General features: G+C 41.0%; 2 protein-coding genes across 2 annotated transcripts; both read left to right on the top strand.

Moving 5' to 3' along the window:
* The first annotated feature begins 612 nt into the window (after positions 1 to 612).
* On the top strand, positions 613 to 26,892 carry LOC118423179 (nose resistant to fluoxetine protein 6-like). Its single transcript, XM_035831210.1, has 16 exons — positions 613 to 912; positions 2,081 to 2,250; positions 2,392 to 2,482; positions 2,666 to 2,759; positions 19,917 to 20,020; positions 20,259 to 20,426; positions 20,710 to 20,803; positions 21,182 to 21,283; positions 22,044 to 22,215; positions 22,708 to 22,787; positions 22,997 to 23,083; positions 23,416 to 23,551; positions 23,970 to 24,147; positions 24,527 to 24,669; positions 25,661 to 25,838; positions 26,204 to 26,892. Exons 1-16 carry the CDS (start codon positions 660 to 662, stop codon positions 26,272 to 26,274), a joined length of 2,121 nt encoding a protein of 706 aa, XP_035687103.1. The 5' UTR covers positions 613 to 659; the 3' UTR covers positions 26,275 to 26,892.
* Positions 5,403 to 10,065, top strand: LOC118423180 (nose resistant to fluoxetine protein 6-like). The gene is made up of 10 exons (XM_035831211.1): positions 5,403 to 5,578; positions 5,906 to 6,007; positions 6,824 to 7,007; positions 7,420 to 7,499; positions 7,676 to 7,762; positions 7,927 to 8,050; positions 8,442 to 8,646; positions 9,033 to 9,175; positions 9,354 to 9,531; positions 9,961 to 10,065. Exons 1-10 carry the CDS (start codon positions 5,550 to 5,552, stop codon positions 10,029 to 10,031), a joined length of 1,203 nt encoding a protein of 400 aa, XP_035687104.1. The 5' UTR covers positions 5,403 to 5,549; the 3' UTR covers positions 10,032 to 10,065.
* Positions 26,893 to 27,525: the final 633 nt, after the last annotated feature.

Below are 27,525 nucleotides of genomic sequence, written 5' to 3'. Positions count from 1 at the left end.
TGCGAACTCAAATATTTATGAGAGTGATTGCATCGGCCACATTGCATCATCCTCTCAAGAATATGAAAAGTTTAGGTTCGAGAAAAGAAACAGCAAAAAATGAGTTACTCATAAAACAGTACAGTGCAGTACAGTCATGTTAGAATACCTGCTTCCCATTTCCATCAAATAAAATACAAGGCCGTTTTTCCGTGTTCTACTTGTAGAGTTTCTTTTACCACTGCCTTGTTTTCAGTGTGCCTGTCTGTCTGTGTTTCCCTAACGGTTAATTTTGTCTGCTGGTCACGTCTTACCACATGTACAGACTGACACAGTCTGTACATGCGGTAATTTACCAGAAAATCTTGAATGATGACTCTAATATGTACGCTTGTGACTCGATTTTTTTGTTTGCCATTTAACCCACAGCGACGGGAACGACAAATTTACATGATATTTTTTCAGTGTGTTTGCCTATCTGTGTTTCCGTAGTTAATTCCATATGCCAGGCACGTCTTGCCAGCGACTGAAAGGAATTATCAGAAAAGAATTGAATGAAACTGGGTAAACAGATGGTGTCGGGTCGCACGCGAACATTTTGTAGTTGTCCTTGAGAGTGACTGAACATTTCTTACAGCATACATCGTTCGTCTGCTGACTGTACCTGAGAGGACAGCAAAATGAAGGGTACAGCAGGAGTTATGCTCTTAGTCGTGCTGTCGCTGTGTGGCTGTCCACAAACTACTGCGGCACAGTCTCAGGCAATCGTGGATGACTTTCCTGCCTACTTCGCAGAAATGGAGAAGAATAAACCGATCAACTGGACAAGTGTTCTGGACCTTTTATCCACTGGTCAGCTCAGCCCAACGTGTTACAGTCATACTTACACCGTGCATAATGATACTACACTGGCCAAGTCGTACGCCCAACTCAGTGAGTACGAGTTTGTTTTTATTTTGTATCACAATAAGTAAATAAATTGTATCAGTGTAGTGCAACAGGTATCTTAATGAAGCTGTGGGTATTTCATTGCATATATGCACAAACTCATTGTTAAATTATTTCATATTTGTAACGTATACTATGTACAAGTGAACATCTTAAGTCATATACAATTCAGTTCAGTTCAGTTCGTCCTCATATGAGGTGCCATCAACAATGTCTGACCATGCATTTCTATCTAACATGGCGACTAGCAAGTAATAGTCCTTTAAACCAACCTCCTCCTCCAAAACTTTCTTAATGATGGCTGTAAATGTTGCAAACTGCAACGTCATTCAAACTGTTTCAGCCTTCAATGTTTTGTAGAGTTCTATATACTACCAATAACACATTAATAATGCATTCCAAAATCACATCGTCTCCTTGGACTTGGGCCAAATTTGGACCACTTCCATGTAAATTAAGCTCAAAGACGTCCTAATGTTAGACCACGGGGTTCTAACACTGAAGCACTTAATCTGATTTTGATATGTGTTTTGGATATGCTATGGTCGTTATTTTGAGTAAAACGTGTACAATATATCCCTTTGGGGTCGACAGTAAGTAGTGTACGAAACTTTGGAATGTGACAAATGAAGCAGAGGCCGATGGCTTTTCATTATTTTTGCAAGGTAGGTAGCTTAGGTTTCGTTTTAATGAACTGCAATTAAGTAGATTTAATAAAGCTTCATTTAACTTAGACAAAGCGGACTATCAAGTGACATCAGTTATTTGCACAATGAAGGCGGGAATGCTGTGACATGCCACTCTAGTACCCCTTGTAATGTACAATGTAGTATAGTCATGTACCCCTTAGTAGTAGTAACATAAAAATTGAATTAGACCTGCAGGAGTCCAGTTCAGTTTTATTGTAGAAATATATGTCAGAGGGGCATTGAAAAACATGTCCTTTGATGTATTCCACTGCAGTTTTGTATCTTTCCTTAGCTTATTGGTCTTGTTTGATTTCCTCTACTCGTCGCTTACCTCTGCTTCCAAGAAAATTGGGCTATAACGGATTTGGGAATAGTGAAGGATTTTCGAAGGCCCTTTCAAAACCTTTACAAAGAAACTACCTCTTTTTCTGTTCACTGACCGTTTGTACCCATCCCATGGTCAGTGCTGGACAGCACAGGGAAACTAACACCGTCTGGAGTATTCCAAGGCAACCTGTTGGACATCGGAAACTACAAAGAGTGCACAACTGATGCTAACAACGCTGTGGACAGGCCGGAAGGTATCCAGGCCATGTACTGCCTGGTGACGTGGGCAAAAACAGTGATACCACAGGTAAGGACATTAAGGTGAACGCAAAATTAAGGAGGGTAAACTGAGTTGATTTTGTGACAGTAGTTTCATAGGGTGATAAAGTCTGACATGTCAAACGGCAGGTAGATAAACGCCGATTCATGATTATCCATTTTCCCCCAGAGCCTCTATTATTATGATGAAAAATTCAGACAAGGTGTCTGCGTTCCTAAATCCTGCAGTGACTCTGAAGTACAAGACCTCACGGAGACAGGTATGCTCCTTTTGTACCAACCTATGTAAGTGAGTGAGTAAATAAGTGATTGATTGAATGAGCATTATAAGTGAGTGTTCTTTGGGAACTTCGTTGTAACGTTTGATGTTTGATCTATCTATCTATGTTATCTATCACGGATACAGTACACCATAATGTTGGTTTGCTTACTCTCTTCCAAAGGCTTTCTCGGAGTGAAGCCGATGCCATCCTGGATCCCAGTCAGCGTGTACTGTCAGAAGGAGCAGGCTTATTCAACTGGAGCCATTGTTGCACTGTGAGTTAACATTACCAACTTGCCCATACTTCAGCAATTGTCTCCCTCATTCTACTTTACTGAAATGTCTCACAATACGTAAGACATACATTGGGAAGTCACATTGCAGTCTCTATCATGATACTAGTATGTAAGGTCAGTAGCATACATGTATATGAAATGAAATGATGACTAAGCACAATGTTGTAATGCATCATGACTGATTTGATGACTTTTAGTCAGTATCAGATTGACTAATCAGTCTATCTAACTTGATTCAGTATACATATGTAGTATGAGTGCACAACTTGCTGACAGTTAGGAGAAGTCTAAAGGGCTATGGCTGCGCAATTCGAGCCCAAGCCTTACAGGTCCTTTTAACTTAGTGGTATTCCACTGCCGTGGGATTTTCATGGCGAATTCCAAGACCGCGGGCGTGATGCCTATATAGACGCGCCAATACCAGCCCGGAATACATAGAATGCAGCTATAAGTCTTAAGGACCTCGCCAATACCAACCCGAACCTTGTAGGTCCTATCAGGGGTTCCTAAGCATTCGCACGAACTCTATAAATTCGTGCGAATATTATGCTATACGCACGAATCACTATGCGAAAACGAGCGAATCTTTTGAAAATTGCACGAATCTCTATGTGAAAAGCACGAATATTACGTGATGCTTAAGTCGCCTAAGGTTCGTGTGTATCATATAAGATTCGTGCGTGTCACTTATAGGGCCTTCACACTGAAACCGAACGAGCAGGAATCAAGCAGAACCCGGCAGCCGGAATGAAGTATTTGCAGAATTCGTGCCACATTCGGGGCCATTCCGAGTGGGAATACCAAATGGTCCTTATATCCCCTTCACACGAGAAGGAATGAGCCAAAATGCCGTCAGAATGAAAATTCTTTTCTATTCCTGGGAATTCGTAGCGTATTCTAGAAATTCGTACTGCATTCCAGATACTCTTTTGGTCACATTCGGGAAGGATTCGAAATGGCTTGCCGTTTCGGTTTTTCATCGAATGAGATAAGAATGTTTCGAATAATGTTGGAATGCCACAGAATGTGGTCGGACTGCAGTTAGAATAGTTAGAATCCACTTAGAATCCACTTGGAATGCTATTCGATATTTCTCCACTTCGAATGCACCTCGACAGTTTTTGACATGTCAAAATCTTTCGAGCTGGCCAAAAGAACGGGGACGAATATCTGGAATGCAGTAAGAATGTTTAGAATACAGTACGAATTGCCAGGAATTGCCAGGAATAGAAAAAAATTCATTCTGACGGCATTCCGGCTCATTCGTGCTCTCGTGTGAAGGGGGCTTTAAGGTTCGCATGTTTTCGCATGGTGATTCATTTGATTTTCATAAGATTCGTGCATTTTCGCAGTGATTTGTCACATAACATTCGTACGTATTTCATAGGGTTCGTGCAAATGCTTGTAATATGTGACTGAGTTTACAACGTTTTGCCAACGTCAAGCTTACCTTATGCCACAGAGCTGTTATCGCCATCCTCCTCTGCGTTCTCGCAGTCAGCACATCTTATGAGTTGTTCATCATAATCCGGTTTCCTGAGGAGGAGCGAAAACCTTTTACCACCTGTAAGTGTCTTTTAATTAAGGGTTAATGGTCCGCCCCGAGGAGTATATGGTGTCATAACGCCTGATCCTTTGCTATAACCTTCGAATAAAACCACCGAGTGAGCAAAGCCTGGCTATATGATAATGATAGTTTAACTGCGACTGTAATCATATTATAAAGGTTTCGGCACTGTTTCCGCAAAGTAAGTAAGGCGCTTACCAACAAGCGTTCAATCAGTACTCTGATCCTTCTCAAGTACAAGTTGAAATGACCCCAAACCTTATTTTAACCTTCTTGTATCCCTTTATAAACGTAAACAGAAAGTTTCTTCTATCCTGGAATAAAAACCTCAATTACTTACTTCATTGTTTGTTTAACTGACAGCTAGAGTTGGTCGGTTCTGTCTGTCCTGTTCGGTGTACTCCAACACGAAGAAGGTGTTCAACACGTACCAGCACCCCGGACAACTTCCGACGCTTCACGGCATTCGGGTTATCAGCGCACTGTGGATCATTTTTGGACACTCAGACGACTTTAACCGCATCGATAAAGGCAAGTAAAAATGTGTCCTTTCACGAAGAAGTGATGTGGTCCCTATAGCTGCCCTTGGGCGTAGCACATCTTGTCCACTTTTTAAAAAAAATTTTTTTCAAACTTTATTCAGATAAACAAAACAAAAAAGAAATACAAGAAAACTTAAACAAGAACATACAGGTGCACATACACTGACAGGTAAGTACTTGTGGTAGTGATATTACAGAAACAGGTATAAGTGTTCCCTCTTTTTGTTATGTTGACTTATTTAGTTTTTAGCTGTTGCGATATTTTTTTCCATTTTATGTACATATTTAACGAAGGCAATAAACATGTGGATGGATAGATTCGATGTCTCCCGGTTTTTAAAGATATATATTTTGCCAAATAGAATTATAACATTAGCAATTACATCTTGTCCAGTTTTAACAGGCACTCGGCGCGGCAGTAGATGGTTAAACAACACTGAACGAACGTCTACACATAACCTTTACATATCATCTAGCTGTAAGTTTATTATCTAGTATCTGAAAAGCTTTGTAGAAAACAGTCCTAAGTTGATTGATTGCACCAGTGATGGGTTTCAAAAAGCATTAAAACATCACTAGTTATTGATTACAGCTAACGAGGTTGAAAGAGTGGAAGATCGAGAGCGGTGGTGGTACTTGATCATCCGCGTTAACTATGGCATGGCAGTCGACACATTCCTTCTGCTCAGGTATGTATACGTTAGCTTCTAAACCAAGTCTCCAGAAAGAAACAAATTTCTCAATACATTGCGTACACCTGCTTTTGGTCAGAGGAACATGACACTTGGCAGTTTCTACATTTGAATAATGTCACGTTGACTGACATTTAAGACTCTATAATTGCACTTACACGTGTGATGTTTGTTTTCTGTTACAACATAAGTTGTACATGAAACGTAACTCTTTATTTAACTACAATTGGAAAATCATTATGAAGCTATCTCTATAATGGCAATGGGGCTATATCAATGATTTATCCATTTCTGTAGACTTCTTGTATGACTTTCATCTTCCAGTGGTTTGTTGGTGACGTATCTCTTCATGAAGCAGATGAAGAAGACAGGTGGACAGTTTACATGGAGAGACTACGGTCTACACGTCTTACACCGTTATTTCAGGTAGGATAGTTTACATGGAGAGACTATGGTCTACACGTCTTACACCGTTATTTCCGGTAGGGCAGTTTACATGGAGAGACTACGGTCTACACGTATTGCACCGTTATTTCAGGTAGGACAGTTTACATGGAGAGACTACGGTCTACACATCTTACACCGTTATTTCAGGTAAGACAGTTTACATGAAAAGACTACGGTCTACGCGTCTTACACCGTTATTTCACGTAAGACAGATTACAATGAGAGACTATGGTCTCCATGATTTATACCCCTGGGCCCTGTCACATGATCTGACGATCTTCGGGCGTATCGATGGAAGATCGGCCATTTTTAAGATCGACAGAGCGTTGCGCGTATGTTTCAAATAAAAACCGTCCCTGTTACATATAAGCCACACTTTGTACCTTGTACAATTGTTGTGCAATAAAGTTATTATTATAAGCGATGCTCGGGTGATTGCCCCAGAATCGTCGTCCTAATGTGACAGGGGTATTGCAAGACCTACAAAGGACAGGACAATTTACATGGAGAGACTATGGTCTACACTTCTTACTCTGTTATTCCAAGTAGGACAGTTTACATGGGCAGACCATGGTATAAATATCGTACACTTGAGGCATGGTAATTTATCTGGGAAAACTATGTTTTACACGCAATACACTGTTACTTCAGGTAGGGCAATTTACATGAAGAAATCACGGTGTACATACAAAATAATCATTGTAAATTGAGGTAAAAGACAGTTTATCTATTCTGTTGTAGACCCCACGCGATCGCATTCAGTATTTCAGTACGTGTGTTGGTTGGTATGCCCAGGTTGACGCCAGTGTTCGCCTTCCTGCTCATGATTTCCACGTGCCTGATGGAGTACATGGGGTCTGGACCGTGGTGGGCTGTCCGTGACAACTGGACCATAGCTTTCACCATGTCTACAGTCCAAGTCTGCCGGGAGTACTGGTGGGCAAACCTGCTCTACATCAACAACTATGTTGGATATAAGGTGAGATTCAAATATTTACATTTACCAAGAAGGTTGGTTATGTTTTCAGTTCTTTTCGTCTCAGGACGTTGTGGATGGATCCATATGATATATGGTAAGTGATGAAAACAAACATGATGATGGCCCCCCAAGCAACTTTCTAAAGTACTACAGCGTATGTTCTGGCTTTGATAGTTTGTGTTGTGGTTATGCTATGTTTGAGTTGTAGATAGCTCTATGGGGCAGAGAGTAATTGTTGAAGGTTTGGAACCCCAATCCCCCAGTATACCCTTTCATATTCACAATCATTAGATATGCGTTTGAATAGTGGCTTGCTGAGTCAAAGTCAGCTTACAGATATAGAAATAATAGTTGGCAGTAAATATTGCAAGAAGCACTCTAACAAGCAGTATTTTACTATACACCTTTTCAGTGTTTTCCGCATGCCTGGTACCTTGGTGTGGACATGCAGCTGTACGTAACACTTACAGGGCTGCTCGTAGTGCTTTACAGGTAAGTGTGGGGTAAAAATTGATTCAAACTGCAACTTTCACTATGAAACTCCTTGGCCGGCTTACGGCTTTAAACATGAAAACAACATAACGTCACAGTGTCTTTTACATTACTCATTAGTACAGATTCTTGAAAGCGTGATTTTTACGAACTTTTCGTCTGCCGTTTACATGTAGGTACCCAAAAGTTGGAGTTGCAGTTGCCTGTTTTTTGATCGGATCCACTTGGCTTCTGAATGGAGTTTTACACTATTTCTTGGTCGAGTAAGTATCTAGGATATTTGAAATAGCATCTCAAATATGCAAAACTTTCTATCTCTCTCTTTATATACATATAAAACATTTTTCTCTTTCAGATCAAACGTTACTGTTAAACAAGATACAATGATACTCATTATGTTACAACATGTGATTCTTTTTTTCTGTAGCGTGAATTTCTATAGGTTCACGACTTGGTCGTTCATCAGGATGGACTCATACCTTATCGGCATACTGCTGGGCTACCTGCTCTTCAGGACCGACAGGAAAGTCCCGGACACTCCTAATGCAAGGGTACGATTATAATACACACAATAGGTTGACATACATGTATGATACAAAAATACAATGTACGTATAATACTAAATGTTGGGGTGGAGAATGAGATCTAGCAGAATTGCAAATTCTACCGATAGAGATCCTGATGGGAGCCTCTGTTTACACACATTCCGATAAGGAGGCTAAGAATTGTGTTTGGGTGGTAAATTTGTATGTGATACACTATGTATCTATGACATAACATATACACGTATAATATCATAACATACAAAGTCACCACTCAAGAACATACACTATAGGTTATTTGCTGGTCGACTCGTCTTTCTTCTACCTTCAACTTTTGACTATTCTAGTAATTTCCCCATAGATGCTTGTGGTAACATGAATCACTCTGTATATATTGCAGAAGCTGATGTTGCTAGGCTGGATTGTTGGCACTACCTGCGCCCTGGTGGCCTTGGTCACCCTATTCGGTGCTTCCGAAGCCAACCTCCCATTCGGTGCTCCCGAAGCCAACCTCCTCGGCCATGCTGCCTGGAGAACTTTTGAAAGAAGTTTGTTTGCTGCAGGAGTTGCTTGGGTTGTGTACGCCTGCTGTGTGGGATACGGAGGTAAACTACATGTAGCTTGTGTTACACAATCTTTCGCTGACAGGGCTTATGACCATAGATGTCTAACTTGAGAGAAATATTCCTATTTACAGAACTACGACTCATGATTCTTTATCAAATGAAATCAATGGGAGCTAAGAATTCTCTGTCACTATAGAAACCAGTCATTCAAGCCCATAGCATCATGGTTATAAAAAGTTCTCAGTCTGCAAATCATTACGTTTGGCAGGATTAAGGTGTACCCAATTCCCCTGACTTACAGGTGTTAACAATGAAACCTCAAGGACCCGGAACAGTGGAGGGGCTGCTAGAAGCATGATTTTATCAAGCTAGGTGTACATGTGTGCTAAAATAGTGATTTATGTAACTGTGGTACCCTTATGCAGGTATCATCTCGGAGTTCCTGTCGTGGAGCGGTTGGCTGCCGTTAAGTCGCCTGTCCTACACGGCCTACCTCGTCCATCCCATAATCATACAGGCCTACTACATGGATTACAAGGGCCCATGGTTGTACTCAGCCGTCACGTGGGTAAGACACTTATCACGATTTACAGAGAGAAATTAAAGCACACCAACCAGATTTACATGGCGTACATGTAGTTTGGTAACCCACTTCTTATATAACAAAGCTATGTATGAACCCACTTCTGAACTGTAAGACTAATAAGGATATCCATCGTCGTATCATTGTTCTTTTGTTCCCGCAGTGGTTCATGTTCGTGAGTTTCTCCTTCATGTCCCTTGTGTGTGGTTTTGCTGCCTCCATGATGGCGGAGGTTCCCTTCCTGGAACTGGAGAAGATCCTCCTTCCCAAACGCAGGGGAAGGGAGACTAAATATGAGACAACTGCTGAGGACGGCCATGACAACATAGCCATGAAAACAGGTACTGTCATTAAAGTGCAATGCACATGTGTACGCCAGGATTAACCTCCATAGCAGGCTCTCTGAGACTTTGTCGTGTTTTTATTGCTCCTAACACCCTTTGTGCTGAACACCCAGTACAAAAAAGAATGGCCAACAAAAATGTATCGTGAGCAAAAAAACAACGAAAAGGCCTACAGAGCCTGCTTTGGAGGCTAGGCCAGGACAAAATCACAGACTAAATGTCATAAAAGTCTTCCCCAACAAACCGAGTACGTAACCTGACTGTCCTCCTTCGAGGCAAACGCTGCCAAGTTGTTTAATGATTTCAATCGTATCGTTACTTGTCTTCTTTCTCGTCACAACAGGACAAGTATGCATTCGTAGGGAGTTACAATCTACTAGAAATATTTAAAAGCCATTGTGTTGACGACATTCTGTTTCCTCACAGTTGAGTGTGACCCAGACCCACCACTGCCACCCCATGACGGCAAGGGCACCTCTGGTCCCAATGGATGTTAGAACTGACTCCAACATTCCTGTCTGCAACAGCAAGGGGAACAGTCATGGAACCGTCAACATGGAACGCCATTATAGGCTAGGCCCAGGTGGCATTAACTGTGACTTGATCTATGATACATTTCTATCACCCAACTATCAAAATCATTTACAATGTCATGTGATCCCCATTTGACGCATTGTATGACTTAGTAGACTATCGCTTAGAACATGACAACATTTTGTGTCATATTTCATTAAATCAGACGGTATTGGTGCAACATTAATCAATACGAGTACAATGGCATAAGCAGGTCCACGCGTCTATTTTTACTTTACTTGGACCTACTCTACATTTGTAAGAGACAACATTACACAGTAATAACTAATATCACTAGAGATTTGGAGATTAACATACATATTGAAGCCTTTTTAAAGCCTTTTAAATAGTGTCTATAGGGCACATGGAGTGATAAGATATATTTGTGTTTCTGTAGGAATTACATGGGTAACGTTAACTACATGTAATAAAAGCAATGTACAGTCCACAGTCACATGGGTAATGACACCTGTCACATGGGCAATGGCACCTGTCATATGGGCAATGGCACCTGTCACATGGGCAATGGCACCTGTCATATGGGCAATGGCACCTGTCACATGGGTAATGGCACCTGTCATATGGGCAATGGCACCTGTCATATGGGCAATGTCACCTGTCACATGGGCAATGTCGGATGGGTTAGTCAGAAACAGTCAGAAAAGACAAATAGTCCATTTGTCAAATACTGAGGAGTGAAGCCCTAGGCATATGTACAATCTATTCCTACTAGTACTACGCTATGGTTACTAAATTGAAGTCTTTGTAGGATTGCAAACACAAGTTTACTTACATCTTAAAGCAAAATCCTTTTTGCAATGAAATAAATAAATAGATAGAATAGAAAAATGTGAACATCACAATTCATAACTAATGGCAATTTATATCTAGTTTTTGTCTTGGACAAAAAAATTGAAATTACTAATTAACTAAAATATAGCTGGCATTCACCCAGGTGTAGTGATTTGTTTGCTTCATACATAACCAACACAGCTTTATTGACATAATGCTAACTTCAGAAAATAAAGAATTGCTCCTTTTCACTTTTTCAGTCTCATTTTTGCTCAATTTTCCTTTTGAATTCAAAGAGGAGAAGTCTAGAACCTGGAGACCAACTAATACAGTTGTGGCTAGGGAAAGGAATAACACTGTATGCTGTACATATCTACAGATAGGACACCAACACATTAACCACATTTCAATAAAGGTACATACCACACATTTACCTTTAAAACACTGCTACACAGACCAGATTATGAACACATTGTACACTTTATCAAGATACGTTGCAGGTCACAATATGCAATAGAGTAACATGAAATTTGTTGATACTTGTGTATTTGACAATGGAAATAGACTAAAAACGTTCATTTAAATGTTTTGGTAATGAAAAAACACCAGGTAGTAACAAATTCTAAGAGATAATAAGCTAGTTATTCATGATCAGGTAATAGGGTCCGCCATTTTGTATTTTGTCCGATGACGTCATGAAATTAGCATTATCTACTCATATTGAATTATGAGAGTTATTCTAGATTACATGGAATTGTATTCATGTAAGAAAATAGCAGTAATATAGCAAATAAATTTGAAACAGAAGCCTTCGTTGGAACTGAAATTAGCGATTTTCGTCAAAAATGCCTCTCAACAAAGCGTTGCCATGGCAACACGAAAAAACGGATTCTTAAAAGTCTTTGTTAAATTGCTGTCAAGTAAATGTTCTGATCATTTATGTAAATTAGGTCTTCATTGACATAATGTATTCTAGAGTTATGTTGGTCTTCTACACATACACACACATACACACAAACACTACCAAAAACATAACCTTCTTGGCAAAGGTAATAATGTTCTGTCTGTGTGCTGACAGAACACGGAGTGTTGCTGCCATTAACCAATGTCACTGGTTAAGATAAGTCATATATCAATGTCCACTTGGAACAATAGCGTAGTTCAACAACACTGTGATTACCCACGCTGTTGCCAAGTTACATAGATACAAGTTCAGGTAAGGACACCAACCTGAGAACAGGTGAAATAAGGACACAGGCCTACAGGTCACAAACGCAGTGTAGGTGATCGCGTGCACTGTATGTGACCGAGCCTAACCGTAAACTTGTCGGGGGAGTAAATAGCCCTGGCGGATGCTTTGACTTCATGTGATAAACCTTTGCGAAGGCCTGAGTGTTGATCGAAAACTCGATAAGTGCACTGGATAGAACACAAGAACTTAAATCATGCTTTAAGTATCCACCAATATCAGTGAGTCCCGAACGAAGGTACAATTGTGATAATGCGACAGCAATTGGCAGAAAAACTATGTCGATAGTAAAAAAAATCTTATGAACAGGATGCGCAGAATTTGATAAATTATGATACAGTCAATTATTAATTATGATACAATTAATTACGATACAGTCTTACGGCGGCGTGTTTGCTTCATGACCGGATCAGAGGTTTGACTCTGGTTGTGTTTTTTTGGCGTGTTATTAGGCATTTATAACGGGCGTTCCATTTTGTGCTCTTTTCTTTATAGATGGTTGGTACTTAAACATTCAAGTTGATGCATTCTATTCAATGTGCTCAAAGAGTTTTCGATCAACAGTCAGACCTTCATAAAGGTTTATCACATGAAATCCAAGCATCCACCAGGGCCATTTCCGGCCCTGACAAGTTTACTGCACGCACGTACGGTAGGTCCGGTCACGTACAGTACACACGATCACTTACACGTTTGTAACCGGGGCTTGTTTTCTCATTTGACCTATTCCCTGGTTGCTGTCCCCCTGGCAACAGCGTTGTTGAACTACGCATGTACAATTGTTCCAAGTAGACATTGGTTTCTATAAAGGAATCAGCACAAAATAGAAACGCCCAAAACGCCCCAAACACTCTAAAAACAGCCAGAGTAGCGGTACGCTGTGGACTCGATCCCACTTAGTCAATCATATGATCATACTTTCTTTGTCTTATTTTTGTACCATCTTACGAGATTAGGCCATGTTGATTTGATTAAATGCATATGGATAACGGATGCATCAATTTTCATCCGTTACCATTAAAATCCGCAGTTAACCTTTGTTTTCCCGGCTTCTAGCCATAACGAAATATCACACAGTCTCAACCACAGGACAAGTCAATTCTCTTTGACATTTATTTGTGAAATCTTAAAATACTTTCAGAGCGCAAGTAACGCTTTGAAATGCCTTCACACCTGAGGCGTTGCCAAGATAAATCATTGACAGCTGCTTGTTCGCCACCCCTTTTTGTGTCAACTATCAAGGCTGATATATAGCGCCTACGCAGCAGTATAAAAGTCAAGTTCAACGGCGGACCACCTCTTTTGCGGGTGCCTGATAGTGAAGAGGGGAGACCATAGTCAGTCTGGAGAAAGTACTACTGCCATAAAGTGTGGAGAAAATACTGTTGCCATAAGGTGAGCCATACAAAACTTAATAAGTACTGCCGCCATTATTCACTTTTCTATATTCTTTGGACGAACCCCCCACGGTCGAAGGTCCGTTTTTTAATGTCAACGATTTTTTAAAAGGTGGACTGATTTGTATCACCAATGGCGCTGGAATCCTAGAAAACTAGATCACTTGATCTTTGAATATAAAGGAACCGTTTATAAGCAGTTCTTCCCGATTACGCACTATACTGGAATAGGTAAAGGCCCGGGGACGGAGCGCAGCGCGCCTCAAAAAGAAAATTTTATACCATGAAACTGGTGGGCCGCTGTGAGGGAGGGACATGTATGTGTGTGTACTGTGTGTGTGTGTGTGTGTGTGTGTGTACTGTGTGTGTGTGTGTGTGTGTACTGTGTGTGTGTGTGTGTGTACTGTGTGTGTGTGTGTGTGTGTGTACTGTGTGTGTGTGTGTGTGTGTGTGTGTGTGTGTGTGTACTGTGTGTGTGTGTGTGTGTGTGTGTACTGTGTGTGTGTGTGTGTGTGTGTACTGTGTGTGTGTACTGTGTGTGTGTGCGTGGCCCTGGACCCTCATGGGCGCTAGTCTCGCCAAGTAAAATCCCGGCTACTGACATGCAAACGTACAACGATCTGCCGCTATTCTTAATTGTTATCACTCAGAAAAAGACAATGCTGACAACAAAGCGAGAGACCTTCGGGTAATAAGTCTGAAGTGAAGTAGCCTTTCAGAAGGTCCTACTGACTGTGCTACTGTGTACTTGTTACTCAAACGTCCCACTAGCTGTCAATCTAAGATCAACACTCTAATTCATGTCATAGCTAATTAATACTTAGATAAATAAATGAAGTAAACGTTTTCAAAACTGACCTATTATGTATTTAAACCGGTATCATTTACTTGTATTTTTTTCCGTCAAAACATGTTAGCTGTTTTACTTTTTTATTCTATCTCTGTACATCTGACGTTCACGTTTACATGTTTTCTGTACTATACAAATGTATCATGTTTTGTTCAGCGGTGCCGTGAATATAAGCCATTTTGCTTGTGTATGGCACCACTGTCCACTGTATTACCTTCATGTTGCAATAAACAAAAATAACCATCTATAGGCTAACACACAGCCCTAACTTATTCAAGCAACTCTTATAGTAAAAGACATAACCAGAAAGTTTCACCCTGAACCCCTGGATGTCCTTCACTGACCTTAATTGGGTCATTGCCAAGTGTGCTAGCAGCAGTCGGGTTCAATGAGAGGTGAATTATCGCATTGTGTTGACAAAAGTTTTCTGTGCGAACTCAAATATTTACAGAGTGATTGCATCAGCCACATTGCACCATCCTCTCAAGAGTATGAAAAGTTTAGGTTCGAGAAAAGAAACAGCAAAAAAATGAGTTACTCATAAAACAGTTCAGTCATGTTAGAATACCTGCTCCCCATTTCCATCAAATAAGATACAAGGCCGTTTTTCCGTGTTCTACTTGTAGAGTTTCTTTTACCATCGTCTTGTTTGCAGTGTGCCTGTCTGTCTGTGTTTCCCTAAAGCTAAGGGCACAACCCACCGTACGTGCAATTTGTCCGTACGTTTTTTTGGAGGCCACGTCCGCCACGTATTTCTGAAAACGTTCAGGCCGTACAGGGCAGGCGCGTCGCCCGTACTGGCACGTACCGGGGGGCGAATCCGCAGCCCGATGGCACACGAAGTTTTGCCTGCACGTAAAGTTCTACAGCGTGTCTGCGTGCTCCAAAATCCGTCGGATTCCCAACGAGTTCGTACGGAGGCGGTACTTACCACTTACGGATCCCAAAAGAATGCCCATGTTATGGCACGTAAACAGCACGTATTTGCACGTACGGCGGGTTGTGCCCTTAGCTTAACGGCTAATTTTGTATGCTAGGTACATCTTACCACATCTACAGACTGATAGAAATTTACCAGAAAACCTTCAAGTTGAATGATAACTTTAATATGTTCGCGTGTGACTCGTTTTTTGTTGTTGTTGGCCATTAAGTACGGAACATTTCTTACAGCATACATCATTCGTCGAACTGACTATACCTGTGAGGACAGCAAAATGAAGGGAACAGCAGGAGTTATGCTCCTAGCCGTGCTGTCGCTGTGCGGCTGTCCACAAACCACTGCGGAGCAGTCTCAGGCAATCTTAGATGACTTTCCTGCCTACTTCGCAGAAATGGAGAAGAATAAACCGATCAACTGGACAAGTGTTCTGAACCTTTTATCAACTGGTCAGATCAGCCCAACATGTTACAGCCATACTTACACCGTGCATAATGATACTACACTGGCCAAGTCGTACGCCCAACTCAGTGAGTACAAGTTTGATTTTTTTGTATCACAATAAGTATGATAAATTGTATCAGTGTAGTGCAACAGGTATCTCACTGAAGCTGTGGGTATTTCATTGCAAATATATGCACAAACTCATTGTTAAATGATTTCATATTTGTAACGTAATACTATACTATGTACAAATGAACATCTTAAAGGTCATATATAATGATGGCTGTAAATGTTGCAAACTGTAACGTCATGCAAACTGTTTCAGCCTGCAATGTTTTGTATAGTTCTACATACATGTACTACCAATAACACTACTTAACAGTGCAAGGCATGTTGACTAATGTGATTCACACAAATGAGGTCAATATTTGCATAATCAACCGTCGAAACATTGGCAATGGTACAAATGCCTCAGACTGTACTGACGGTACAAAAAAAGCCTCAGTCTTTCGCATTTGTTCAGTAATAAAGACCATCCAGGCCATCGGAATGTAAACTGACACTTGTTAGAGAGGTCCAGGCCTTTGAACCCTCCAATGCGCTCCTGTTTAGGAGGATAATGAATTCCAAACTCACATCGTCTCTTTGGACTCGGGCCACACTTGGACCACTTCCATGTACATAAAGTCTCCTGCTGCTTTAATAGTAACGACGGTTCTGCCAATTTTAGCTCGAAGACGTCCTAATGTTAGGGGTTCTAACACTGAAGCACATAATCTGCTTTTGATATGTGTTTTGGATATGCTATGGTCGTTATTTTGAGTAAAACATGTACATATATCCCTTTGGGGTGGACAGTATGTAGTGTACGAAACTTTGGATTATGATAAATGAAGCAGGGGCTGATGGCTTTTCATTGTTTTTGCAAGGTAGGTAGCTTAGGTTTCGTTTTAATGAACTGCAATTAAGTGAATAAAGGATCCATTTAGCGGACTATCAAGTGACATCAGTTATTTGCACAATGAAGGCGGAAATGCTGTAGCATGCCACTCTAGTACCCCTTGTAATGTACAATGTAGTATAGCCATGTACCTCTTAGTAGTAGTAACATAAAAATTAAATTAGACCTGCAGGAGTCCAGTTCAGTTTTATTGTAGAAATATATGTCAGAGGGGCATTGAAAAACATGTCCTTTGATGTATTCCACTGCAGTTTTGTATCTTTCCTTGGCTTATTGGTCTTGTTTTATTTCCTCTACTCGTTGCTTACCTTTGCTTCCACGAAAAGTGGGTTATAACAGGTTTGGGAATATTGAAGGGTTTTCGAAGGCATTTTCAAACCTTTGCCAAAGACACTGCCCCTGTATCCGTTGACTGACCGTTTTTACCCACCCCAGTGCTGGACAGCACAGGGAAACTGACACCGTCTGGAGTATTCCAAGGCAACCGGTTGGACATCGGAAACTACAAAGAGTGCACAGCTGATGCTAACAACGCCGTGGACAGGCCGGAAGGTATCCAGGCCATGTACTGCCTGGTGACGTGGGCAAAAACTGTGACACCAGAGGTAAGGACATTAAGGTGAACGCAACATTAAGGAAGGTAAACTGCGTTGATTTTGTAGCAGTAGTTATAGCACATGGTGATAAGGTATGACATGTCAAATAGCAGGTAGATAAACGCCGATTTATGATGATCCATCCCCCCCCAGAGCCTGTATTATTATGCTGAAAACTTCAGACAAGGTGTCTGCGTTCCTGAATCCTGCAGTGACCATGAAATACAAGACCTCACGGAAACAGGTATGCTCCTTTGTACCAAGCTATGTACGTGGGTGGGTGAGTGAATAAGTAAGTTATTGAATGAGTAAGTGAATGTTCTTTGAGAACTTCGTTGTAACGTTTGATGTGCGTTACAACTGCCCATTCGATATGATGGTTGTGATCATGTTCATGATGAAGTTGTGTGGAAAGCATATGGAAAAGCCAAGTTAAGTTGTTTTAAGTTGTTTTAAGTTGTGTAATATATGAAACCCCGACCTGATGTAAGCGTGTGAATAAAAAAACGTTTGGCAACAAAAGTTACCTTCTTTATGAAATCTTAGTGTTCAGAAAGGCTAAATAGATGTCGAGCATCTATATCTATCTATCTATCTATCTATCTATCTATCTATCTATCTATCTATCTATCTATCTATCTATCTATCTATCTATCTATCTATCTATCTATCTATCTATCTATCTATGTTATCTATCGTGAATACAGTACACCATAATGTTGGTTTACTTACTCTCTTCCGAAGGCTTTCTCGGAGTGAAGCCGATGCCATCCTGGCTCCCAGTCAGCGTGTACTGTCAGAAGGAGCAGGCTTATTCAACTGGAGCCATTGTATCACTGTGAGTTAACATTACCAGCTTGCCCATACTTCAGCAATTGTCTCCCTTATTTTACTTTACTAAAATGTCTCTCAATACGTAAGACATACACTGGGAAGTCACATTGCAGTCTCTATCGTGCTACTAGTATGTAAGGTCAGTAGTATACATGTATATGAAATGAAATGATGACTAAGCACAATGTTGTAATACATTATGACTGATTTGATGACTTTTAGTCAGTATCAGATTGACTAATCAGTCTACGTAATTTGATTCAGTATACAGTGTTATATGAGTGCACAACTTGCTGACAGTTAGGAGAAATCTAAAGGGCTATGGCTGCGCAATTCGAGCCCAAGCCTTACAGGTCCTTAAGACTTAGTGGGATTTTCATGGGCGAATTCCAAGACCGCGGACGTGATGCCTATATAGACGCGCCAATACCAGCCCGAAATACAACCAGTTAGAATGCAGCTATACGTCTTAAGGACCGCGCCAATACCAACAAGAACCTTGGAGGTCCTTAAGATCTTATCAGGGGTTCCTAATACCCGCTTCACATTAGCCGCGATTCGATCGGAAGAATAGTTTACGAGCTCTAAATGACATTTTCGTGAGTAAGACGTCCGATGTTCTCACGATCATCTTGCGATTTTTAGGGATCGCCGGCAATTTTCAGGAGTCTTACGACGGTCGCGGTGCAGGGAAACATGTTCTTAACATAAGCGACAAGTCGCAGTAGATTTCCGAGATCGCAGAGCTCGTTACCGAGTCGCAGATCGTGCGTGCGAATCGTGCGTACCTCGCAAGGGCATCGGTCAATAGTCTTGCGTCAATCCAACGATTGAAGACCGATAGGCGAGCACAGACATAGTTATTAATCATCGAACGCAAATCGGATGGCGAACGCCCGTTAGTCGGGCGACGTTCGGGCGACGTTCACCCGACTTTCGATTGTTTACAAATATTGAATTTCTGGGAATGTGAGGGTAATTCTAACATTGTGGCCCCTGTGGCAGTATGTAGGCTGGCTTTGTGACACACTTTCCTTTCTTGTGTCATTTCTATTATGCCCGCGCATTCCATTCATTGGTTAAAACGATTCCGACAACAAAATAGGCAACATTTATTGATCTCTTGCTTTTTTTGAGGAACGTTTTGTGTTCCCTTGTCCGCGTGCAAGAGGTCATGGGAGGTTCATTATCATAGATTTATTCACCGTCGATCGCACGAGGCTCGCTCATATGTGAGAGGAACAGATTTTGGGCCAAAAATACGCAAGACCATCTTAAGATCTTAAAATCAGCCGACCTTCCTGCGATCGCGAAGTACGTCCGAAGATCGTATATAATGTGAGGCGGGTATAAGCATTTGCACGAAATCTATGAAATTCGTACGAATATTATGTTATATGCACGAATCTTCTGAAAATCGCACGAATCTCTATGTGAAAAACATACCTTACGAACCTTATGAAAACCCACTCCGTCTGTCACGTGACCCATGCAGTGGCTGGCCGAATTGCATAAGGTTCGTGCAAATCGCTTAAGGTTCGTGCGTATCACATAAGATTCGTGCGTGTCACTTAAGGTTTTCGTACGTTTTCGCATAGTGATTCGTGTGATTTTCATAAGATTCAGTGATTTGTCACATAATTTATTCGTACGCATTTAATAGGGTTCGTGCAAATGCTTAGGCGCCCCTTGTAACATATGACTGAGTTTACAACGTTTTGCCAATGTCAAACTTACCTTGTGTTACAGAGCTGTTATCGCCATCCTCCTCTGCGTTCTCGCAGTCAGCACATCTTATGAGTTATTCATCACCATCTGGTTTCGTGACGCGGAAAGGAAACCTTTTACCACCTGTAAGTATTTGAATGGTAGTAATCATCTTATAAAGGTTTCGACACTGTTTCAGCAAACAAAGTAAAGCGCTTACCAACAAGCTTTCGATCAGTACGTTGATCCTTCTCAAGTACAAGCTGAAATGACCCCAAACCTTATTTTAACCTTCTTGTATCCCTTTATAAACGTAAACAGAAAGTTTTTTTATCGTGGAATAAAAGTCTCAATTATTTACTCCGTTGTTTGTCCATCTGACAGCTAGAGTTGGCCGATTCTGTCTGTCCTGTTCGGTGTACTCCAACACGAAGAAGGTGTTCAACACGTACCAGCACCCCGGACAACTTCCGGCGCTTCACGGCATTCGGGTTATCAGCGCACTGTGGATCATCTTTGGACACTCAGAGAACTTCAGCCCCATCGATAGAGGCAAGCAACAATGTCGCTAATGACTTTCAAGAACAAGTGATCTATGTAGTCCCTATAACTATCCTTCGGCGTAACACATCTTGCCAAGTTTTAACAGGCACTCGGTGCGGTAGCAGATGGTTCAATTCTGAACGAACTTCTACACATACCCTTTACATATCTAGCTGTAGGTTGTCTAGTATCTCTAAATGTTTGGAGAAAACAGTCCTAAGTTGCCTTAGGTTGATTGCACTAGTGAAGGGTTTCGAAAAGCATAAAAAAAATTAATAGTTATTGATTACAGCTAACACGGTTGAAAGAGTGGAAGATCGAGAGCGGTGGTGGTACTTCATCCGCGGTAACTATGGCATGGCAGTCGACACATTCCTTCTGCTCAGGTATGTATTCCTCTAACCCAAGTCTCCAAATAGTAAAAAAAAATGTATACGTACGCCATCATAACTTCTCCTTAAAACCTGCTTTTTGTCAGAAAAACATGACACTTCAATGGCAGCATCTACATTTTTATCAATGTCACGTTGACTGAACACATTGAACATTCAAGCCTCCATAATTGCACCTACATGTGTGATGTTATGTTCTTTGTTTCAACATAAGTTGCATCTGGAAACTCAAGTCCTTTTTATTGCGTTGCAATTGCAAAATTATAATGCTATTTTCTCTACAATCGCAATGAGGGCAGGATCAAGGATTTATTCATTTCTCTAGACTTCTGGCTAACCTTCAATAAAAAGTGAATAATTTTCATCTTCCAGTGGTTTGCTGGTGACGTACCTCTTCATGAAGCAGATGAAGAAGACGGGTGGACAGTTTACATGGAGAGACTACGGTCTACATGTCTTACACCGTTATTTAAGGTAGGACAGTTTACATGGAGAGACTACGGTCTACACGTCTTACACCGTTATTTCAGGTAGGACAGTTTACATGGAGAGACTACGGTCTACATGTCTTACACCGTTATTTAAGGTAGGACAGTTTACATGGAAAGGCTATGGTGTACACGTCTTACACCGTTATTTCAGGTAGGACAGTTTACATGGAGAGACTATGGTCTACACGTCTTACACCGTTATTTCAGGTCGGGCAGTTTACATGGAGTGACTATGGTTTACACGTCTTACACCGTTATTTCAGGTAGGACAGTTTACATGGAGAGACTATGGTCTACACGTCTTACACCGTTATTTCAGGCAGGACAGTTTACATGGATAGACTATGGTCTACACGTCTTACACCGTTATGTCAGGTAAGATAGTTTACATGGGTAGATTATAATGTCTTATGCGGTGGCTTGAAGAAGGGTGGTTTACCTGGAGAGACTATGTTCTACACATCTTACACCGTTAATTAAGGTAGGGCAGTTTACATGAACAAACCATGGTGTACATAAAAATGATCATTGTTAATTGAGGTAAGACAGTTTATCTAGGGAGACTATGGTTCACACATCTAAGAGCATTATTTGAGTGCAGGACAGTTAACGTGGGATCTTGCATGGGGTCTACACTCTTCTGATGTAAATGATGATGTTGATTATGTAGACCCCACGCAAGACGCAAAAGAGCATACGCACGAATTCAGTACTAAAGTACGTGTGTTGGTTGGTATGCCCAGGTTGACGCCAGTGTACGCCTTCCTGCTCATGATTAACACGTGTTTAATTGAGTACATGGGGTCTGGACCGTGGTGGGCTATCCGTGACAACTGGGCCATGAGTTTTGTCCAAGTCTGCCGGGAGTACTGGTGGGCAAACCTGCTCTACATCAACAACTTTGTCGGACAAAGGGTGAGATCACATAATTACCTTTGTCAAGAAGGTTGATATATATGTTTTCAGTACTTTTCGTCTCTTACAGTCTCAATTCTGGTTTGGATATTTTGTGTTGTGGATATATGCTATGGTCGTGATGTTTGCATGGTAGATAGTGCTACGGGGCAGAGAGTAATTGTTGAAGGTTTGGGACCCCCAGTATTTCTTTTCATGTTCACAATCATCACTTTAAGGATTTGTCAGATCTGCGTTAACTTTGTAACTTTATGTATAACTAAAATAATTGTCTAGGCTTCTCTTATAGAATCCCTAAACCCCTGTGCTAACTAACTTCTCATTTGATATAATACCATACAGCAAACTGAGGTGGCTTGCTGAGACTTTTTGATAGATTAGCTGTTCAAAGTCCTCTTACAGATATGAAGTAATATCTTGCAGCAAATGTTGCAACAAGTCATCATGACAGTTTAATTATAACATGCGGTGCTTTACTATTCCATTTAACAGTGTTTTCTGCATGGCTGGTACCTTGGTGTGGACATGCAGCTGTACGTAACACTTACAGGGCTGCTCGTAGTGCTTTACAGGTTAGTGACCCAATGTGCAAAATTGCTCAAACTGCAATTATCACATACTTAATTATTATTAGACTCATGGCTCGTTTTTTACTTAACTTCAACATAAAACAATACAACACCACAATATCATGGCAGATACCTTCACCAGGAATGTCTTCTACATTAGTAATGATTCTTGAAAATGATCTTTACGACCTCTTCTTGTGCTCTTTTAATAGGCACCCAAAAGTTGGAGTCGCAGTTGCCTGTTTTTTGATCGGATCCACTTGGCTTCTGAATGGAGTTTTGTACTATTTCATGGTCGAGTAAGTATTTCAGATACTGGAAATATTTGAAATAACATCTTTAATATGCAACACACACAAGGTCTATCTCTCTCTCTCTACACACACAAACACACACACACATATATGTGTGTGTATGTGTGTGTGTTTCTGTGTGTAGAGAAATACTTAACGTACTTAAAAGTATATATATATATATATATATATATAGAGAGAGAGAGAGAGAGAGAGAGACAGAGAGAGAGAGAGAGAGAGAGATGTTCCTCTTTCAAATTAAAACGTTACTAGTATACTGTTTAAGAATAAGTAAGCATAATGATTATGTCATTAAATGTGCTCTTTTTTTTCTGTAGCGTGTATGGCCAAATCTACCGGTACACGACCTACCGATGGTCGTTCACCAGGATGGCCCCATACATCATCGGCATACTGCTGGGCTACCTGCTCTTCAGGACCGACAGGAAAGTCCCGGACACTCCTAATACAAGGGTACGATTATAAGTCGTCAAACAATAGCGTACACTACGTTCTTTTATTTACACCAACATACATTGTGTGTATAAGATATACATGTACATATAAAACTGTATGTCAGGGTAGAGATTGAGATCTGGCAGAATCGCTGATTTGACCAGTAGAGATCCCGATTGCAGCCTCTGTTGACACAGATTCAGATTGGGATGCTTAGAAATGTGTTAGGGTGGTATGTATGTACATATATGTATCTACATGCAATATTATAACATATATACATAGTCGTCACTGAAGAATATGCATTGCCAGTCTGTTATTGCACACTTACCGGGTATTAAGTATGAATTGCTGGTCAACTTGTCTTTCTTGTAAGAACTATTGCAGTAAGTTCTCTGTAGATGTTTGTGGTAACATGAACCACTCTGTATTGCAGAAGCTGATGATGTTGGGTTGGCTTGTTGGTACTGCCTTTGCCCTGGTGGCCTTGGTCACCCCATACGGTGCTTCTGAAGCCAACCTCCTCGGCCATGCTGCCTGGAGAACTTTTGAAAGAAGTTTGTTTGCTGCAGGAGTTGCTTGGGTTGTGTACGCCTGCTGTGTGGGATACGGAGGTAATTAGCTTGTTACACAATCTTTCTGTGGTGGGCTGTTAGGGCCTCCTGCACGAGAGCTTATGGTTATAGACGTCTGATTTGAGAAACATTCCCGCATAACTACGAATTGATTCTTCACCAAAATGAAACCAGTCCTATGGGAGCTAAAGATTATCTTTCACTATGGAAACCAGTCATTCAAGCCCATGACACCATGATGGCAATAAAGAGTTCTCAATCTGCAAATCATTTCGTCTGGTGCTCCCAATCCTCCTGACTTACAAGTGTTGACCATGGAGCTTCTAGGACCCAGTGGAAGGGCTGCTAGAAGAATGGTTTTGTCAAACTAGGAAGTGTACATGTTTGTGAAAATAGTGTTTAACATACCCTTATGTAGGTATCGTCTCGGAGTTCCTCTCGTGGAGCGGCTGGATGCCCTTGAGTCGCCTGACCTACACGGCGTACATCATACATCCCATGATCATACAGGCCTACTACATGGATTACAAGGGGGCAATGTTGTACTCGTCCGTCACCTGGGTAAGGCACTTATCAGGATTATAGATTCAAATGAAGTACATCAATCTGCTTTGCTAGAATGGAGTTAGGTGTAAATGTGCAGTACAACAAAACATACCTAACGTTATAGTGTTGTGGCAAACCCATACTCTCCAAGCAGAGGTCGAATCGCGCAGATATAGTAGTAGTCGAAAAAATTACACTCGCGCTCTTCCTACCTCTGCCACAGAACGGAATAGTACAAGGCTATTAAATCTAATCACTTTGACACATTCAGGGCGTTTTGTACCTAGGTGCTAAGTCTGCGCCGGGAGTTTAGGGTTTCTGCCGCGCTCCGCCAGCGCGCCGCGGGACATTTCCTGTCTGCCAGGAGTCGGGTACCTTCTTTTGATTCTCTCCTCGTGTGCCATTGAAGAACTCGAGACGGCGAAACGGCCGCAGTTTTATGCGATCTAATAATGAGTCAAACTACATTTTTGTAGTACTCGCTGTCCGCGCTGATCAGAGTAAGTTCAGTAACACAACACACCAAACACAACAAAATCAGTCGTGGCTCAGTCAAATCGAGCCATCACTTGTGTCCCACGATCTAGAAAAGCCTTACAACCGCGCGTGAGTCAGTTCAGCTTTCAAACAGCAGAAGTTCAGGGCGAGATTTGAGATAAAGTTGACCTAACTTGTCCAAACTACCAAACACACGCTCGCCATTTTCTTCAGATAACCGCATGCAAACGTAAACGTTGACATAAATTAACTCCTTTTTTTCATTATAGGGTATTTACGGTGCTTACATTAGTACATTTATTTGTTGAATGAATAATATATTTATACATGTATACACAGGTAATTCATATTTGTAATTTTTGTAGGAAGAGCGCGGGTGTAATTTTTTCGACTACTACTATATCTGCGCGATTCGACCTCTGCTTGGAGAGTAGTATGAACCCACCTCTGGACTGTAAGACTAATAAGGATATTCATCGTTGTCCCATTGTACCTTTTCTTTCCCCAGTGGTTCATGTTCGTGAGTTTCTCCTTCATGTCCCTTGTGTGTGGTTTTGCTGCCTCCATGATGGCGGAGGCTCCCTTCCTGGAGCTGGAGAAGATCCTCCTTCCCAATCGCAGGGGCAGAGAGGCTACACCTGAGACAGCGGCTGACGGCGGTCATGACAACATAGCCATGAAAACAGGTACTGTCATAAAGTCCAATGAAGTATCAAGTTACATGTACATGTAAATGGCCAACAAAAAGTGTATCATGACCCCTCAAAAAACGAAAAAGGCACAGAGAGCCTGCTATGGAGGCTAGGCCAGGACAAAATCACAAACTAAATGTCATAAAAGTCTTTCCATTGTTGCTATTCACAAACCAACAACATAACCAGCCCTCATTGGTGGCAAACGTATCCATTTTGTTCCATAATTTCAATCGTAACTTGTGTTGCATTCTTTTTTATAACAAGACAATCATACGTTCTTATAATTAGTGAGATGTTTTTATATCCACCAACATATTTCAGAGCCTTTGTGTTGACTACAATCTGTTTCCTCACAGTTGAGTGTGACCCAGACCCACCACTGCCACCCCATGGCGGCAAGGGCACCTCTGGTCCCAATGGATGTTAGAACTGACTTCAACTGTCCGGAGCTGCAATGGGAACAGCTATGGAACCGTCAACATGGAAAATTTAGCGCCCGGGTGGCAGGAATTGTAACTTAATCTACAATTTTATTATCCTACTTTCATAATCATGAGAGTATGGTATACCAAACAATAGATTCTTCATTTTTATTCTATCACGTCTTCTTCTTTGACCTTAGAATTCACGTTGGCATTATATAGCATTAGTATACGTTGGAAATGTATTTTTTAAAATCTATATCACATATTTGCTCGTTTTGAATCTTCTTTAATGATTTACAAATTGGTTCAAAACTCTATTTTGGAAACGGCCGAAAATTGATGCGTGCACAGATGTCATTCATATATCAAAATCAAAAAGTCTTAGATAAGAAATAGTGTTGTTTCCAGTTTGTTTTGTCAAGTTTGAGTGGTGGTTATTAAGTAGAAGATGAGTGACACAATTAAGTGAAAATGTTTTTTAGATTGACAGAAATGAAAAAATAGAACTTCTAGCTGCCATACTCCTTCATGTAGAGGCTTGTTTGCTGCAGACGTAACCAACACAGCTGCTGTATTTAGGTTGTGTTCACTTAGAAAATAAAGGGATGTTCCTTAATGACGCATTGATTCAGTTTCCTTCTTGCTCAATTTTCAATTTAAATCCGTTGAGGCAAGGCCTAGAACCTGGAAATCAATTATTGTAGTAGTAGTAATAGTTGCGACTGGGGAAAGGAAGGACTCTGTATACTACACATATCAACAGGTACGGTATCCACATAAACCACATTTCAAGCCCCCTTTGACCAATGGCACTGTCCAATACATATATAATGACCCTGTGATTACGTACACTGTTACCAGGGGAACAGGTTCAGGTAAGGACACTAACCCTCACTAACCGTGGAACAGGTCAAGGTATGGGCACCACAGAAGAAGAAGTTGGCCTCAGTCAGTTTGTGATGCGTTTTTAGGAGTGTTGTCGGCCTTTCTACTTTGTCCCTTTTTCATTTCCACTTGTCAAACGGATTACGCAAATATAACTAGGTCTTTATGTGCATGATGTATGTTAATTCTCCTCTCTTTTTAAGTTACAAATGTTACATGTTTGGTAGTGATTTCATGGTACGCAGTGAGTCCTCTCATCTACAACACCGCAAATTAAAAAAAAACATCATGAAAATCAACTACATCCGTTCATCAGTTACCACCTTACAAAATATACATATTCAACAAAAGACCTTGCAGTATCCCTC

The sequence above is a fragment of the Branchiostoma floridae genome, chromosome 9 (genome assembly GCF_000003815.2).
Source record: "Branchiostoma floridae strain S238N-H82 chromosome 9, Bfl_VNyyK, whole genome shotgun sequence".
Lineage (NCBI taxonomy): Eukaryota > Metazoa > Chordata > Leptocardii > Amphioxiformes > Branchiostomatidae > Branchiostoma > Branchiostoma floridae.
Note: the sequence above shows the minus strand (reverse complement) of the source record. Positions and strands in the feature narration are given on the sequence as shown.

Bases quoted from the DNA above. Each gene is read 5' to 3' on its own strand.
- LOC118423179 (XM_035831210.1), top strand. From the start codon at position 660: ATGAAGGGTACAGCAGGAGTTATGCTCTTAGTCGTGCTGTCGCTGTGT. The intron at 913-2,080 runs GTGAGTACGAGT...TCCCATGGTCAG, and splicing joins CAAGTCGTACGCCCAACTCA to TGCTGGACAGCACAGGGAAA. The intron at 22,788-22,996 runs GTTAGTGACCCA...CTCTTTTAATAG, and splicing joins CTGCTCGTAGTGCTTTACAG to GCACCCAAAAGTTGGAGTCG.
- LOC118423180 (XM_035831211.1), top strand. From the start codon at position 5,550: ATGGCAGTCGACACATTCCTTCTGCTCAG. The intron at 7,763-7,926 runs GTAAGTATCTAG...TTTTTTCTGTAG, and splicing joins TTACACTATTTCTTGGTCGA to CGTGAATTTCTATAGGTTCA. The intron at 8,647-9,032 runs GTAAACTACATG...ACCCTTATGCAG, and splicing joins CTGCTGTGTGGGATACGGAG to GTATCATCTCGGAGTTCCTG.